At 41.7% G+C, this 18,810-nt stretch overlaps 1 protein-coding gene across 2 annotated transcripts in view; it reads left to right on the forward strand.

Moving 5' to 3' along the window:
- The window catches only part of INPP5A (inositol polyphosphate-5-phosphatase A), a 1,526,322-nt gene that overhangs the window by 1,240,961 nt on the left and 266,551 nt on the right, over window positions 1-18,810 (forward strand). For both annotated transcript variants that reach the window (XM_069239762.1, XM_069239763.1), the window contains exon 11: window positions 1,972-2,046. In XM_069239762.1, the coding sequence (XP_069095863.1) occupies window positions 1,972-2,046 (75 nt within the window). The remainder of the gene's footprint in view (window positions 1-1,971; window positions 2,047-18,810) is intronic.

Here is an 18,810-nt window from a genome sequence, read left to right on the forward strand (position 1 = left end):
TATAAGCTATGGAAGAAATTTGAAGCATTATGGAAGGGAGTCACACAGCTCGAGTAGTCCTGTTGTACCGCTCGGCTTATTTTAAAATAGTGAACCTTAACTTCGTTTGAAAGAAAGCAGGGATAGAGGGCGCTGACATTCGTTAGTTCCTCTTATTTTTAAAATAGTACTTTTAATTGGTCGAGGTGGCCCATTTCTTGTCAGCCAGCACTGCCTCTTCCCTGGCAGTTCTCCAGAGTTCGTCTGTCACCAGTGGTTTCCAATCCTTATGTTAGCTTTTTATCCAGGCTAATTTAATCTTGTGCACAGCACTCACATTTGCATGGGAAACAAAGTTTATCATTCACTAAATATAGGCAATACAACTACATCCTCTTCGCTTTACTTTCACATTTTCCTGTGGGCAGTAAAACCGCGGATGGCTTATGACTTCTTAAAATAAATGGCAACAAAACTAAACTAATAATTATCTGCAGAAACAGTGAGTGTTGGCTGGTCTAATTCCGATTAGCTACGCATGTCTCCACCTTTATTCACCAAGGCCAAGTAACTAGGAGTCCTTCAGTACCTCTCTATATATACCCAATAAATGTAGTGTGAAGGTTCGTCTTTTGTGTTCTGTCTCGTTTAAGATGCTCCTTCTCTTTCTTCATGAAAATCTCACTGCCTCCATAGGCGACTGCTTGTGTGCTGTCCAAACTGAAGTGTTGCAATAGCTTAGCCAAGCTGTTCAGAACACTGTGGTACAACTCATCTGTCAGTGAAAGAGATTTGGCTATGTCTCTCATCCTCACAGACTCATGCATTTACTTCGTGTTGAGCAGAGAGTTCAGTTTAAAGTCCTCTGCTGAAGACTCAACATTTGCTACCACTCTGAGCAGCCCTAGTCTGCTTATTTTTAGGAGGTCACCTCTATACATTTATCGACGCAAGGCAATTAAATGAATCAGAATTTGAGAGGCACCTGGACAGGTGAGTAGAAGCCATGGCTGCCGCTTCCTTTGTGAAGGATCACCCACCAGATTTAGAGATCTTTGCTTGTTGGACATCTCTGTGCCTTGAGTTGGGCCACCTCTGCTGTGGACTTTTGCAAGTAGGCACCATGTATGATGTGGCCACTCAGCAAAGATTTAAAACAAAAATAAAAACAAAGTAGAAATCTGTTACTGAAAAACAAACAAAAAACAACTGTCCTTACAAGCTGGAAGCTTTCTTCCAGCGTGTAGGATCATTTATTTTATTTCCTGTTGAGGACCCTCAGACTTTTTTTTAGTTTCAGCAGTTTCAAAATGGTAGACTCAACTCATTTGGTATTGAGGGGTTTACTAATTAGATTGAACCTTTCCATGCTTTTGTTTTCTCTGTTGTCCAGTCCAGTAGCAGGAGCATATGCTTCTTGTATACCTCAGAGCACAGTGTTGTCGCAACTATGTGCCTTTGTTTTGCTACAGTGGGGTATTATGTGATTGAACTTCCTTTATCCTACAATCATTCCCAGTGGCTACTTTGGTTATGTAACTTATTTAAGTATGCAATTTTCAATATATTGATCTATTATTTGCAGATTCCAATTGGACTTGAAACACACAACATTCACCTCTTAAGTTGCCCTTGAGAAAATCATAACTGGGTTCTGACGCACATAACCTTTTTCAAATACTCTTTTCTGTTTGTCCAAGTCCCTTTGTTAATTGCTAGGACTTCAATTTTCATTTTCATACATTACTTAAATAATTCCTATTCCAATTGAGCACTCTGTCTTTCACTAAGGGTTCTGTTTTCCAACAAGCCGTTCTCCAAATCCACCCACAGATGTGTTTCTTCTAAATTGCATCTCATAGCTATACAATCAGGAAACAGATCAACTCATATGAAGTATCTTTGAATAGTGTAACTTAAGAACCCCATAACTGCAAAAATTCAATGGGCAAATGAAATGAACCATTGCTAACATATATTTTCTTTTCTTAGGTTGTGTTGCAAATTGAAAAGAAGCTATTTGAATATTTTAATCAGGATGTTTTTAGAGATAATAATGGAACAGCAGTAAGTACAAATTAAGATACATATTTGTTTAATGCTTGTGATGAACTTTTAAGATACAATGACCCATATGTTGTGAAAATAAATGTTAAATATTTTTTTCTTGAAATGTGACTCATACCTGTGTGTTCAAGCAATTCCTTGACATAAATGCAATAATTGTCTAATACATCTGCTTGCCACAGACCATTAATTGTTGGTATTTTCGTAAGATCCTCATCAAATTTGGGTATGTGGTTCACCAGTACACAATGCTGCCATAAAAATAGATTTTTTAAGGACATTTCTGTGATTACTTTGAAACACATACCTTTTTAGTGAAAGGGGTATTCATTAATGCTTTCAAAAAGATAAAGGGGGTCATTCCGACCCCGGCGGTCAAGGACCGCCGGGGCCGGGGATGCGGGAGCACCGCCAACAGGCTGGCGGTGCCCCGCAGGGCATTCTGACCGCGGCGGTTTGGCCGCGGTCAGAAGAGGAAAACCGGCGGTCTCCCGCCGGTTTTCCGCTGCCCTGGGAATCCCCCATGGCGGCGCAGCTTGCTGCGCCGCCATGGGGGATTCCGACCCCCTCACCGCCATCCTGTTCCTGGCGGCTCTGGCCGCCAGGAACAGGATGGCGGTGAGGGGTGTCGTGGGGCCCCTGGGGGCCCCTGCAGTGCCCATGCCAATGGCATGGGCACTGCAGGGGCCCCCGTAAGAGGGCCCCACTTTGTATTTCAGTGTCTGCTTTGCAGACACTGAAATACGCGACGGGTGCCACTGCACCCGTCGCACATCCGGCTTCCTCGTGGGGAGGGGTTTCCCGCTGGGCTGGCGGGCGGCCTTCTGGCGGTCGCCCGCCAGCCCAGCGGGAAAGCCAGAATGGCCTCCGCGGTCTTTCGACCGCGGAGCGGCCATATGGCGGCTCCCTCCAGGCGGGCGGCGACCAGAATGCCCCCCAAAGTTATGTGGTAGAGATAAATTAATATTTCAGGTAAAAATGTAATATGATCAAATTTTATAGGTAATTTGGATCCTTGGTGTATGCAAAGTAGAACACCGTCTGACAAGTAAGGCCTCTTGTGAGAAATCGGGTTGAGTGGGGTGTTATCCCTTCTCAAGTAACATCCACAGTCTCTGTCAGTGTGAAACAGAAGAGTCACTATATTTACCTATGCTTAGCCCTCTGGTAGCTCGGCACAAAGCAGTCAGGCTTAACTTAGAGGCAATGTGTAAAGTATTTATGCAGCACGCAAACAGTAGTAAAGTGATAATACATGCAAAATACACACTAATTTTGAAAAAAAAGAGTACATTTTAATAAATTATGTGACACCAAACCAACAAAAAACAAAACAGTGGAACCAGAATTGCGATTTTTTAAAGTTTAAGAAGAAAACTAGTGCCTAAAAGATCAAGGCGTCAACCAGAGACATCTAGTCATTCGTGCCCAGGTTAAATTTGAAACATTTGGCCATCTGCGATGGAGCATAAATTGGATTGGAGCCAAGCAGGACTTACCTTCAAACTTGGACGAAATTACAGCAAAAATAGTTTGAGAAGGTAATGTTCAGCGAGGAAAGGCTACAGGCGGTGTCTGAGAAGGAGATGTTATAATCAGGGAGCCGCTGCATGAAGTCACTGTGACAATTTCTCCATTCAAACTTAGGGCCTGATTTAGATATTGGCGGTCTGGTTACTGTGTCACAATCGTGACAGATATCCCGTCCACAGAAATCTAAATCCCATAGGACATAAGGGAATTTCAATTTCGATGGACAAGATACGTTGTGACGGAGTAACCATTAAACTAATATCTAAATCAGACCTTTAGTCTCTCTTTTGGAAGTTGAGAAACTCAAGTGGTATAAAGCTACAAGCTGCGCCTAATGAAGGCTCCACAATGCCGGATACCCCTTTTCCGAAGAACCGCTGAGCAGGATTTGCTTCTGTGGTGAAGAACAAGTGAGTTGGTTCCGGTCTCCTCTCAGTTCTCAGGGCAGTTTATAGACAACTGTCCCAAGTTTTGGATTTTGGGTATCTGGGCACCTTTAACACCGCATCCAAAAGCCCAGTACTGTAGAGTCACCATTTGGAGGCTAGATACAGGTGCAGGTTCAAGATGGTTGGAGCCTTTTCTGTCTCTGAAGCACTGATCGGGAGGCTAGCCAACTAACCCTTGGAGTCACTCTGGTAGTCGAGAGTTCAAGAAATGGAACTGGGCTCAGGCATCATGGCAGGCCTCTGAGGGTTCAAGGCAGGCTTCCGGCAGCAGAGAAGTCATTCCCAGTGCAGCAAAGCAGTTTTCAGTAGTACACAGCAGGCCACAGCAGCAGGCAGTCCTCTGAAAGTTCTTCTGCAGGTCCAGAAAGTGAACTGAAGAGTGGATCTGTGGGTCACATGTTTACACCTGATGCCTTCTTTGAGGTTGAGGTATCAGGAGAATTCCCTTTAAAGCACGTGGGGTTTCCTCCTCGCCTGCCCTGGCTCCAGCCTGACTGCATGATCGGTGAGGTAGTGTGAATTCCTTTATCGTGAATGCAGGGCACAGCCTGTTGCTTTACAAGTTGGGATTTGGCCAGCTCAGCCCCCCCTCCATCCTGCCAGTGATGGCCAGTGCAGGCACACCTAACCCCTCTATTGTAAGACTGTCTGGGAGAAATAAACCAAGTCCAGTTTCCATCTTAACCCAGTCATGTGACTCAGGAGCAGGCTGCAGGCACAGAATAGCTAGGGCAGGAAAATGGCACTTTCTAAAAGTGGCATTTTTTAATTTGTGGCTTAAAACCTGACTTTGCCATCCATTAAAGAAGAATTTAAATTACAATTTCTTAGATACCAAACACCAATTTCCTTCCTGCTTCTAATCAAAAGTTAACACTTATTAAATGTAATAAGGCAATCCAGTGTTATCCCATGGGAGAGGTAGGCCTTGCAGTAGTTGAAAAAGGAATTTAAGGATTTTTCACTACCAGGACATGTAAAACTTCAAAGTACATATGCACCTCTTTTTACTGCACCCTGCCCTCGGGGCTATCCAGGGCCTACCTTAGAGGATGGTTTATAAGGCTTTGCAAGGAGGTTATTTTGCCAAGTTGAATTGCCAGTTTTAAAACTGCATTCAGGCTGTAATGGCTGACCTTGGACATGTTTTTAAGGGCTACTTAAGTGTGTGGCACAATACGTGTTGCAGAGAGACTAATTTCATTTAATTTACAGCCCCTGGGTATATGGCATACCACTTTACTGGGGACTTATAAGTAAAACATATGTGCCAATTAGGTGCAAGAAAATCTTACCATTGTATTGAGTGGGCACAAGCAGCACTAGTTAGCAGTGGCAAACAAATTCAGCAGAAATAGGGGAGGAAAAATAAAAGGTTTGGGGTAATCCTACAGAAAGGGCCAAGTCCAGCACCCTAAAATGTTTGCTCTCTATTGAATGGTTGATGATAAATTTTAACATGTGCATATCAGTGTGAAAATTTTAAAGAAGTGGGTATTCACTGTATTAATACATAGGCATCATGTAGAGTTATGTACTGTTGACATGGAGGAGTACTTTACTATCACCATGCCAAGGGTACTCCGCATGCACTCTTAACTTAGAGATGTCCTCTGGCCCAGTGGACATCTCTTTCATTGGCAGGAACCACCAACTTGGAGGTCAACATGACGGAACTCTGTGGCAAACTTTAAAAAAAATTATATTTTCAAAACCAAAGAAGATTTTTCTTTTTGGAAATAAAAAACAGTAGCTCCCTTACCACAGAAAAAATCCCCAAGGTGTGGGGGTCATTTACAAGTTTTCACTGCCCCTTACCACCAGCCATTTGACTGCCCAGTTCTAAATTGTGCAGGTGGTCAAATGGCCAGACCTCTGTTGTCCCTTACTCTGTTGGGCCATCGGAGGTGTATGTCATCAGAGGAGACAGAGTAGTCTCCGCCGCTGACATTCTTCAGTGCCACCCAACTCAGTGAGTGAAACTGAAAGCGGATTTTCAGTTTGGCAGAGAGGGTACTCCATTGCCTTTGAGTACCCTCTCCACTAAACTCTAAATCAGGCCCTCAGTTCCCTCGAAGTTTGATGTCGGGAGCACATTTCTTTCAGAGTTTTGTCATTGTCAAAGCATTCAAATCAGAAAAGGAGCTTCAATTCGAATCAGTTACTTCAAAACAGAGGCAAATTAGCAACCTTATATCTAAAATAGAATATTTCGAAACTTAAAATTATCCAATCTGTGGTAAATTCTGCCTTCTCTCCACATAGAGATTACATTTTGTTTTTGATATGTGACATCAAAGAGATGCCCAATTACTCTTTTTTGGTTGAAGCAGTGTTTAATTTGTGCTTGTTGTTTCCAGTGCTGAGCACCGGCACTTATTTTTGAGGGCCGGGGCTTATTCTTCTGCTCAAGCATTTGCTGCGAGCAAAAGACACATATGGGACCAACGGAGGAAGGGAAAACGAAAAAGCGTCAACAAAGTGTGAAAGTAGAAAGCTGCAAGAGTGAGCTGAAGGGGCAGGGAATGGCTTTTAGAGAGGCCCGAGATGGCTTCAGGATTACGCTGCCTCAGTATTCCATGTTCAAACATTTAACTGCTGCAGCCGCGTATTTAAGAGGAGGGCTTTGGGCACTGGCACCTTCTTATTTACAAATTAAGCACTGGGTTGAAGTCATAACAGTTGGTTATGCAGCACCACTACATGTATTTCAGTAAGTTTTGATGAATGGTTTTAGGCGAATCAATCATTGATTTTTTTCTGCTGAGCTAATGTGAAAAATGTTTTAGAGTGTTTTTTATGTTTGCCTGTAAAGTGAACAAAGTAACGGAAATTCCAAATAAAATAATAGATGTCAAACTGTCAGAGGAGCAGAAAAGGGACCCACTAGTGCAATACACAGCTTCTAATAGTGTAAACAAGGTCATCACCTACTCCAAGAGAAATATGAGGAGAAGTGCATCTATCCAGCAAAACTGCTTAGAACTAATAGCCCTACACTGGGAACCTTCACCAGACAAAGACCCTCCACCTTGTCTGAAGGTGCCTGATGAATACTCGGACAAGAATAGAGGGCTTCTGAAGAGAGGCGGATGATTACCAGGAACATTCTTGAAAACTGATGGAAACAACAAGGTAGGAGTATGTAGGTGTATTCACAAGAGAAAGGGTCTCCTAACCTGAAAACGTTGACACATAAATACAGGGGCCACTAGTTTGAGATGGGAAAAAATTATAAAGGAAAACCACAGCACTTTTATAACGGTTTGGTATAGTGAGGGCAATAATATAGCACATAGTTTGTCATGAGTAAGGCTTGTGTTGCTGCCAGTCATAGGGGTTTCTGTTCACGCCTTTCTGAAGTTTCTGTAGCAGGCTAGAGTCTGGTTCATCCTTTGGTAATGTGTATGGTTGTTGTGCTTTAATCTGTCTCTACGTTGTTGAAAATATCAAATTTAATCAAATGAAGGTGTACGATTGGGGTGTCTGACAAATGGCCAGGGGGCTTTACCAGGTACAAATGTACATGCACAATTCCCTTTGGTAACCTGCTGTAACCAGGCTGTAAGAATGTCCTCTGAGGTAGTGGTCTTTCTGTGATGTGTTTGCAATGTTCTGTCTAATGTGTTTTTATTTTTGTGATCTTTGTGTATCCAGAACGACTAGAGATGGTGTGTATAAATTGTATGATTAATTGACGGATGATTAGTTATTTCTTTCTTATGTTTTCTGTTTGATTCTTTTTTTTGTACTGTTTCATGGTGGTACATGATTTTGGGAGACATACTTGTGCCGTGTTTGGTTGAGCAATGTGTGCAGTTGGGTGTTTGTGGGTTGTATCTTTAGTTGTTAGTGGTATTATGATGTTTCAGGACATTATGACCCTGTGCTGGGGTAGCAGCAACCTGTTTTGTCTTATTTTATGTTGTATTCCTTATTTGTCCTCTTTATGTTGCTGTAGGGTCACCTTAATGTACTGGACAGAAGAGAGATATGTACAAAAGGGACTAAGATGACAGAAAAGAGAGGGTAAGTAGTAGAAAAAATCATAGTGAGGCAGGAGATTAATGATGGTTTGCCGTTCCTCAAAAGGCAAGTAAAACACCAAACAAAGTCAGCATGTGTCAAGAGTAGGATAACTAGGGCAGCCAATTGGCAGGTAGGAAGAGAGAGATCAGGAGAGATATTGAGGAATGATGATCTTCAGAATATAAGAAACTTACGTTTAAGATGTCCCTTTGCATATTTTCTACTTAGAGGAGTTGGTTAAAATTGTATTTTTTCATGGTACAACTTTTAAATAAGCTCTGTCTTTCTGAGAATGTCCATGACAATGATCAGCATTTGTGGAGGAGTACCACTTTATTGTGCTTTTTTTATGCTATAATGTGCTACTTCTCCCCTTCAGGTAAATACACACTCTCTATAACATTCCTATGACAGGTTTCTGCTATTTAAATATCTGCAAATTAATTATTTTATTTTTCCTTTGAGGTAAGGAGATATCGGTTTAGATTCCCTCTTTTCAGTTGAGAGGCTGATGTATGAGGGGAAGGATACAGGAATTAGATGCCTTTAATTGTTGACGTGTAATACATGGAAGAGAATGTTGTCGAGGTGAAGCAAAAGGGTTTGAAATACTGGGCATTAAAGTATCTACTGATACTGTAGAATAGGATATCATAAAGAGCCACAACCTGGCCAGTATTTCAAACCTCTAATTACAGCATTATAAAGTGATTTATGACTTGTATTATACCCCAGAAAAATTATATAAATGGGATCCAATTCATATTGGCCTAGGTGTGAACCAGAGGGGACAGACACTTGCAAATGTTCTCTTTAGGTGGTAAACTGACTTCATATTAGCATGGGTTTTTAGGGAACTACCACATCTGCCCAAGATTTATATTGTGCCCTCATCAGAGCTCCTCATTTGGCGATTCAGATTACTTTAGAATAGGAGGGCGTGATGCTCACGACAATAATTATTGGTAGGCTGTGTGTTGAGAAACCTTGGTGAGATCAAGAACCCCCTATTTAAAGTAATAGTATGCCCTGCTGGACATCACTGTATTATGGAAGAAACAATTTTGAAGACTGGGAATAAGTGCGGAATGTTGTTAAGAATACAAGGTCCTAGAATGGGGTGGATTGGTAGGCACTTGACAAAAAGGGAAAGGGAACTCGGTGAACACAGACAAACATATTCACTTGTTTGAAAGAATGTTGGTATCGTTTTGATTTTTTTTGTGTGGACATTTTGAGTTCTGGCTATTTGGGTACTTATGGCTGCTTATACAGATGAATCCTATCCTTTGAATTCTCCCTTTTTATGTAATGGCTACCCTTATTATGGATATTCATGAGGGAAGAAAAATACATGATGTACTAAATTGATTTTGGCATGCCATGTGCTTTAAAATTACTGTTTATTTATACCATACAAATATAAACCATGGTTGACTTCACCGTAGGCTATATTTTGCTGCAGCTTACTGTGCTTGTGCTGGTGAATATCAATACATCCCTCTGTGGTGAGATATATATACTGTGGCAGAAATTAAACGTTTTAACTGAGCAATAAGAATTGCCCCAAGTAACAAGGTTAACATTGACAATGGTATTAATTTTACATTTTCTCACTATTAGCATGCTGGTTGATGATGGAGCCAGGGGAAGTGGATGTGGTAATTCACTTCAGGTTCGTGCAGAGCAAAGACATTTCTTTTCAGTTCCCTTGTCCAGTTAACATTTAACTTCACTCACACAATGAAAGACTCTAGGGGACTTCAGATTGTCAAGACGTTTCAGTTAGCATTTTCTACGTCTACCACACAGCAGGTTATGACCAAACCTACCATCTTTTCCTATGAAGTACAGAGCCTTCTAGTTCAGCAGGCGATTATATAATAGAGACTTACTGGGCAACTGAGAAATCAAACAGTTTTGTAGTTAAAAAAAAAAAACACAAGAAGAAGCATCTGATCATAAGCCTGAAAAGCCTAAGCAGTGGGTAGTATGTTACCACTTCTCAATGGATTTAATCCATTTCTTCAAGTACACCCACACAAGAAAGACTTACATTCAAGTAAAGCAATGATTGAAAGGAGCGTGCCTTGTGGTCCTCATCTGTGCAGTGGATCAAAATGTCTTGCTGTTGTTTGACAAGAAAGGGTGTTGAAATTAACGTGCTGCCTGTTATCAGAAAGATATCTCAGTGAGAGGGAATTGAGAATGCAAGTGTTTCTAGACTAAGGCTGTCCAAGGCTTGTCTACAGCCAATGCCAGGTTTTTATATCAACAATGAATGCCTCTGACCTATATTATATTCTTTTATAGGTGCAGAATACAGGCACACAGGTGTGGATGGGAAGTTGGTTGTGGACCTCTGGCAGTTGTTACAATTTGTGTTTAGTTTAACAAACACTATTAAATCTAACTCAGAGGATTGAGATTTTTAGGATTCTGTGGATATGCAGATATGCTGTTCTTAAGTCACCAAGGTACAAGACGGGAAACGCATGCCAGGAGTTAAAAAGTCTTTTTTGGTTAAACCAAAAATGATGTGTCTTTAGTCTGTTGAAGCATGCTAGCCAAGATCTTAAGCAGGTATGTGGGTAAAACAGGACATTTTCTACTTACATTCTTCACCAAGTTATAGAAAACTAAGAACCTGTATGGGATTATTGACATAGGAAACACATACTTCTTGCTGCATCTTTATACTCTTGGAGTAATTGAATAATGGAGTAGTAGGTCTGTCAATGTCAACAAACTTTAAAGCAAACCACGCCCTGAGATACCCACTACCCATCCCTAGCATAATATTACACCATCATAAGTCAATGTTACATGTGGATAGAGGGGTTTGTCAACTATAAGGCCACCTTTTGTGGATTTATGCCGTGTAAATCCAACAGTTTGCCCTTGTGAGTCAAACATATGTGTTGAAATTATTTTGTGAATGGGACCCAAATAATTTAAGAGCAGCTCTGAACCTTATTACTGCTGAAAGCCTTTTTTGGTGTTCTGTTCTGAGTTTGTGGCCCATGCCTGGAAACCATCTAAGTACTGTGATTTCCCAAATAACATTATTTTAGACTCTTCCTTCTTTTATCCCTCCATTATTCTATTCAATCCAAAGACACTGCTCAAATCAACTCATATTTCCCTAAACTAATCCACCACTAATCCTTTTCGGGTTCCGGAGTAGCATGCTACTCACCAAAAAGTGCTTCAATGCATTTTCAGGGGTAGTGAGCGCTACATAAATACAGTTACAATTACAATCTCTTTGCTCTACCAAGAAATGTTGTACTTAAAAGCACTTTCATATTGGATTTAAGATGATAGAGCCTATTGCTGAAGCTCCAAAGACATTCTTTAGGAGCCTAGAGGACATTTAAGCCAGAATAATAATAAAATTACCCGTTTTGTTTCTGTGTGCTTCATTTTGCAGTTGTGTTGTCCCTAAGCACTGTCGGCAATGGGTATTAATATTACTCAGTCAACTGGTACTCATATTAGCCATCTTTAAACCACAGATGGCTGAGTTATTGGTCCATGTTTTAGATCGATGAACATTTGAAAGGCATTGAATTTCAATATTGATGGCCTGTGTACTTTGACACAAAATTCAGATTCCCCTCATCTTTTGGGCTGGCAGCAGAACCAAGGTAATATTAACCTTTTATGAGCTGGTTGTTAGCTCTAATATTTATGGTCCTTGCTTTTCTCAAGCATTCCTAGAGACAGTTTCCTTTGAGGTGTGAGGATCATGGTCCTCCGTTGTAGTAGTGGACGTATTTTTTTAAGATCACAAATTCTGCCAGTCTTCAGTTGTGAGATTTTGCGAAGCGTATGTGAAAATACACAAAAAGTATCTCACATGAAAACTGAATGCTATAACATACCTCAGGTTCAATAGTCATGCAAGATACCAACCAGAGGACTCGTTTGAGAAAAAAATGTTCCCAGCATGAATTTGTCTGCTCCTGCAAGACATATTGTGCTTGAACACACTAGTTGGAGAAAACTGTGTGAAATTTTACAGCCGCACAGAGTTTGTGAATTTGTAAACATTGCCTGTTTTATGAGAGTTTTGTACAGGCCTAGAGAATATCACTCCGCAGTAAATTCACTCCACCAGATTAATGTTAGTGGTAAAATAATGGTATGTTACCCGCAATTTGGGGGAATCATCACTTTCCTATTACACTCTGACTACTCATGAATGCAAAGCCACAAGTCCCACTTTTAACACCAATTCTGGTTGCCTTAGAAGCAATTTGAAGAAGCTATCAAAGGTTTCTGTTCTAGGTTGTTAGTCGGCAAATTCAAGACAGTTTTTTCATATTTTTTCTAAAGTAACATTTTAAAAGACTAAGCCCACAAAACATTCTTCCGAGATATTCATGCCCATTTATTACAGTAGGTTTCTCAAAACCATTGCTCTTTACCCCATACAGTAAAAAGCAACTAGTGGTATACACAATACAGTTACATAAACATAATCCAGCATGCCAGTGAAATATGCACGAGTTACAGTACTAAAATAGCATCTGTAGGCGTTAATACTAGATTGCACGTCAGCATTACTTCTCTGTTTAGCATATGTAATCAGGGATGGATCAGTCCCTCTTCTAGCACATGAGGCAAGTGAGGAGTGAATCAAGATTATCTCCTCACTCTCGCTCTATAACGTTTGAAGAATTTATAAGGTGTGCACATATTGGTGAGTATTGTATCACAAAATGTCCTAGGGATCTAAACAATCTTTAAGAGAGGAAGGGGGTCTGTTCCTCACGTAGCACTTTAGTGAGGGTGTGTCCCTTTTGCTCTTAAATGCAGGAGAGAAAAATACTAAGAAAATTGTAGAATATTTATGAAATTGGATCAACAATGTTATGTTCTCTTGGGAATTTGTTTGAGTTTATAGCTCTGGCACCAAGAGGTTTATTGACTACAGAGTATAGCGGTTTATCGTTCAAGCTGTGGCCTCATCAGGAGCCTGTGGGTTAAATGAAATATATTTGTATCCCAGATGCTGGACATAGGGAGCAATCATTTAATCAGGGGAATTAGGAAATCAAACTGAATAGCCATGGGCAGGATTTAAGTTGGGAAAGAGATGAAAAGGAGATGTGATGGGCAGGGTACCCTTCTCTGCTGCCTCTCTCTTTTACCATCTTATCGGTTTAGATATCCTGTGGCTGAGAATCAAAGAGGTGTGCCTTGATAACATCATCATTCTTTTTTTTTTTGTCCTCTTATTTCTTATAATACTTCCATTATGACCAGACCCGATATATACTCTGATCCCTTTTGGATCAGGCGAAAGGCCAGCCCCATCCGGAAGACTCATAGCGGGAGGGTGGAAGTAGCTATATGCCATCTTTCCCATTGAAATAATCATTGGACAATTTGCTCAAGAACTAGTGCTCGGAGAAAACCAGTTCACCCAGGATTGCCATAGTTCTTTAACGTCATTGGATCCAGTTCTACAAAGATCTAATTGACAGATTTTCATTGCAGCATTCACCCATTCCCACCAAGTTGGAGAAATAGAAGAAATCCAACGTCTGCAGACTTCTCGCCTAGCCAAGAGTGTTAAGTAAAATAACAAATTCCTATGAACACTTGAGAGGTTTAGCGGTTCTAAAGTGCCACCAAATAAAACTAAGGCTGGGGAGGCTACCAGTGGGGCCTGCATCACAGAAGATAAAGTCTCAGACACATCCCCCCAAACGTTTGAAACCCGAGGACATAGCATCAACATATGAGTGTTGTCTGCCCCCACTAACCCACACTTTTTACAGGCTGCTTGGGCATTTTTGTTGAATTTATTTAACTTCTTTGGGGTATAATATGCCCTATGTAAAACAAATAAATGATTCTTTCTAAGAGTGACAGCCTTGACCACTCTATAAAGACGTTGCCAAGAACCTGCCCACAAAAAAGCTGCTGCTTTTAGTGATTTCAGCCTTACTTTTTTGTGGAATCTTGGGTGGCCGAATTTATACAGGAATTTCCGCTCCCCTTTCCCTTTGCCATTCAGCATAGCCCTCTTCTTGGGGGAGACCTCCTCGGCGACTAATAGATCTTTAACATTCTTTAACTGGAATGCCCATACATATAACTGGATATACGGGAGGGCAATCCCTCCCTTGACATAACTTCTACGAAGCTTCTTCCTGGCAATCCTGATTCCCTTGTAAGCCCAAATAAAACTATATATCTTTGATTGTATATCCTGTATTATTTTTTCCGCAAATTCCAGCGGAATCATATTAAAGAGAAAAGTGAGCTTCGGCAGAATAAACATTTTTACTAAATTCGCCCTCCCATATAGAGGTAAAGGAAGATGTACCCAGCTTAAAAGACGTTAATCTATCTGATGCATCAAAAATTTCAAGTTTACCAATGACGTTTTCTCCAAATCCTGTGGTATCTTAACTCCAAGGTATTTTATCTCCTCTTTTATTAGCTTATGATGAAAATTCATGTTCCATGTCATGATTTCCGTCTTTGACATATTAATTTGATACCCCGATAACTGGCCAAAATTTCGTGTTATCCCTTCCACTCTATCTAACGCCGCAGGGAGATCTGTAGTATAAATTATAATGTCATCAGCATACATGGATACCTTTTTCCCCCACCCCATGTAAACAATAGGTTTTATTAGGGCATCCTTTTTAATCATACAAGCAAGCGGTTCTATATACACATCGAAGAGCAGAGGAGAGAGAGGGCAACCCTGTCTAGTCCCTCTAGTAATAGAAAACTGAGAAGTTAGACTCCCATTTATCAAGACTCTTGCCGATGGGTTGGCATAAATACTTTTTACAGCCCCTAAAAACCTTAGCCCGAAGTTCAACTGTACTAAAATATGATTTAAATAGCCCCAGTTCACTCGGTCAAACGCCGTGGTAGCATCAAGAGTAATAACCTCCAAGGGGAGACCCGATACTGATGCCATGGTCGATTGCCACAATTCATTAGTGGGATAATTGATACATATGCCTGTTTTAAAAAAAAACCTTTTGATCTTCATGGATCAGCGGCGCAATACCCACTCCTAATCTGCTGGCAAGTATACTTGTGAATATTTTATAATCATTATTCAGTGGGGAAATTGGCCCGTATAATTCTCAAAGCTAGGATTCTTTCCCAGGTTTTAATATGACAGTTATTATTGCTTCATTCCAAGACCCTGGTAATTGGGATTCTCCCCTCCAAATTGCGTTAAAAAGATCTTTGAGCAGAGGAGATAGAATACTACCTAACTTTACATAGAACTCCACAGGTAAGCCATCAGGGCCCGCTGCTTTCCTTTTTTTGCTATGGAGATAGCCTGTACTATTTCTCCCTCTGAGAACTCCTCTTCCAAAAGAGACAGCCCTTCCTCATCAGGTTTCCCTGGCATTAATTCTTCTACCTTTGGCATCGCTTCGTCCACCACTTCTGGTCAATCTTCTTTATATAAAGCTTCAGAAAAACCCTGGAATGCTCTTTGAATTGCTAAGGAGTCTGTTACAACCACCCCTGTGACTGGGTCTCTTATCTCTGAAATCTGATTTCTAATAAGATCAGACTTTGTTTTCCATGCCAATAGTTTCCCTGCGCATTCCCCATATTCAAAATTTGCAATTTACTTGCCTCCCATTTTTCCCTTAACCACGTCTCTATTAATGCTGAAAGGGCTGCTTGCTTAGTCATCAATTCTAGCATGATTGGGTCTACACTTCACCCGCCCAAATGTGCCTCTACCAATTCTTTCTCCAAGCTCTCTAATTCCTTCTCAATATTCTGAATGCCTGATCTGTACTCCCTGTTTCTCCGAGCAGAAGTGGAGATCAGAACCCCCCTAATAAAAGCTTTATATGAGTCCCACACCACATAAGGTGCTGCAGAGTTCCAATTATCTTCAAAAAACCATCTAGTTTCCCTAAACAGACATTCTACCACCTCAGTATTGCTTAATAGGGAGCGGTCTAATGTCCACCTCTTTACCGGCCGGGATCCATCTTCCTTCAAAGTCACCATAACTGCGGCATGGTCGGATAAATGGGCGGGGATGTGTTGTGCATCCACCACACATGCCTTTAGGGTCTTAGCCAGTAGGAAATAATCTGTCCTAGAGTGATGCCTGAACTTTTTATTATGAAAAGTGAAACTACGCTAGCGACCATGTAAGTCTCTCCAAATATCAACCAAAGCATACTGATCCATCATCACTTTGATGTACTCCAGGGATTTTTGACATCCACATGCCTTACTACCAGAAGACTTGTCTAAAGTATAATTTAAGAACACATTAAAATCGCCTGCTATTATGATTGGATGCTGAGTTTCCAAAAGTACATTGCATATTTCCAGTAGAGAGGTTGTATCATCTACATTGGGGCCATAATAGGATACTAAAGTATAAATAGTCTGGTTAATCTTAACATCCGCCATAACCCATCTGCCTTTTATATCCGACTTGGTGCACATAATCAGGGCATTGACAACTCTTTTGACCAAAATTACCACCCCCTTCGAGTGCGATGTATTATTAGAACAAGTAATTTGACTAACCCAAGTCAGAGGTTTAAAAATCTCCTGTGCTTCCACAGATGTCAAGTGAGACTCCTGAATCATTATAATTTGCGCCGGGGAATCCTTAATATATTGTAGTATATAGTTTCTCCTTGCCCTTACTCTCAGCCCATTCACATTCCATGAGAGAGTCTGGAGACTACCTACAACCATCCCTCTTATGTATTTCTCCAAAAGTAACGGGCATTCTAATAACCAGTATTACGGGTCGAACCATTTTACAATGAGGACCACATTTTCCCCGTGCCCAAACCACCCCACCCCTGCCAAATCCCTCCTCTCCACCTTCCTGACTCCCTCCCCAGTGCCCTCCCTCTCACCACCCTGGGGAACCCCTCCCATTTTCTTGGCTATCAAGCCATTTGGCGCTGCTAGACCCCCACCTCGTATATTCAAACAAACAAACAAAAAAGTTTAGAAAGAAAAAGAGGAAAAAAAAAGGAAACAGATATCCTAGCTTGATTTAGTTATTCTTAAATTTCTCAAGTAGAGAATCCGCTTCGTGGACATCCCGTAAGTTATACATCCGATTTTCTCTCATCACTCTCAAAGTTGCTGGGAATTTTAATTGGACCGTGGCCCCCAACTTCCTGAACTCCTCCAGTCTCTTGCCAAGTTCCCATTGTCGGTTTGAAGTCGGCGGCGATACATCAGATCTTATTTCAAAAGAAAAACCACTTGCATCCAAAGTTCCAGTTTTCAATGCTCTAGAGAGGATTTTTTCCTTAATAACATAGGTAAGAAAATTCACCAGTATCCTTCTTGGCTTGGCTGTGTTTGGTGATTTCTGAAAGGGGACCCTCTGTATAGCTTGGGAAAGCAAATCCTCAGGCCCCTCCCACACCCGCATTGACTCAGGAGACCTACCACAAACATTTTAATATTATCTCCCTCAACCCCCTCCGGGACATTCATTATTTTAATGTTATTCCTCCTGGCGTTATTTTCCAACACTTCCAGGCGCTCAGAGTTCTGATTCCCCCTAATCCTTAATGCTTTGATTTCACTTGTATGCTTCTTCACCGTTTCATTAAGTTGAACAACTTGATTTTCCAGGATCTGGGTTCGTTGTGCTAGAACATCCATCTTCGTCGCCAAAGCTTCACAGACCTCTTGGATCCCTTTCTGATTAGTCTGTGATACCAAGAATCCCTGTCTAACTTCCTTAGACAAAGAGTGCAGCAGGGATTCTAAAGATGGCTGGGTGTGCGTTAAATTCGGCTCCGGTAGTGGGTCCTGTTGAGATCCCAAAGGGTCTACTGTCATCCCCCTCTAAGGTGGTATTACTTTGTTGCAGAGGAATATCTTCTCCTATTCCAGGAGGAACCTGCTTCTGCGTTGGCATACCTGTGCCTAATGCCCCCCCTCACTTAAGGGGGGCGCAGATAAAGAAGAAAAATTAATCCCAAGCAGGTCTGCTTTCTCTCCCTCCTCATATTCAGACCATAAGGTCTTATTTGGAGTTGTGCCCGAAGTAGCGGGGAGGGGTGATATATTGGAAGTTGCTATGATGTTGGCTGAGCTCTTGGCCTTAAAATATGCCCTCAATGAGGGGGTTATTTTCTGTTGAGGAAGGGGGAGGGCTGCTTTTTCCTCCCCTCAGATTTCTTCTTTTGCTGTGGCAGCGCTGCCCCCCTCTCTCCCAGCAAAGCATCCATAGGGCCTTCGTCAGCACTAACAATATCCTTGCTAGCCTGACATGGCAATATATAAGAAGGGCCCCCCTCCCTTAAACTGTTCAAAGTCCTCAGACTCCATATGTCCTCCCCCCTCTCCCGGTACCTGGTCCATGTCGTCCATGTTACCTCGATACAGGTTCAGAGGTCCCGATGTTGAAAGAAGAGAGAGTCCCTTCTTCTTGCATGGGGCAGCGGTTCACTAATTCTGCTTTCCATGCTGCCTGGTTGTCTTGTGCTGCCCCTGCCTGCCTTGCCTACGGTCGCTCCTCTCAGTGTGACTCTGCAGGTGAGAGCACACACTCTCCGAACCTCCTGAGCGGCCCGCTCCCAGTTACCGCCGCTCTCCCTTGCTGCTGCGGCTCCTGTTGCCTGCGTCCTGACTCGCGCCGGGACGCGATCCCGTAACCTGCAAGGCGGCATACCGCCTTCAGGTAAGAATACGGGGAGAGATTCCTGTCCCTGTCTGTTGTTCCCTTTCCTCTTTCCTCCTCTCTTCG

The sequence above is a fragment of the Pleurodeles waltl genome, chromosome 6, assembly GCF_031143425.1.
Source record: "Pleurodeles waltl isolate 20211129_DDA chromosome 6, aPleWal1.hap1.20221129, whole genome shotgun sequence".
Classification (NCBI taxonomy): domain Eukaryota; kingdom Metazoa; phylum Chordata; class Amphibia; order Caudata; family Salamandridae; genus Pleurodeles; species Pleurodeles waltl.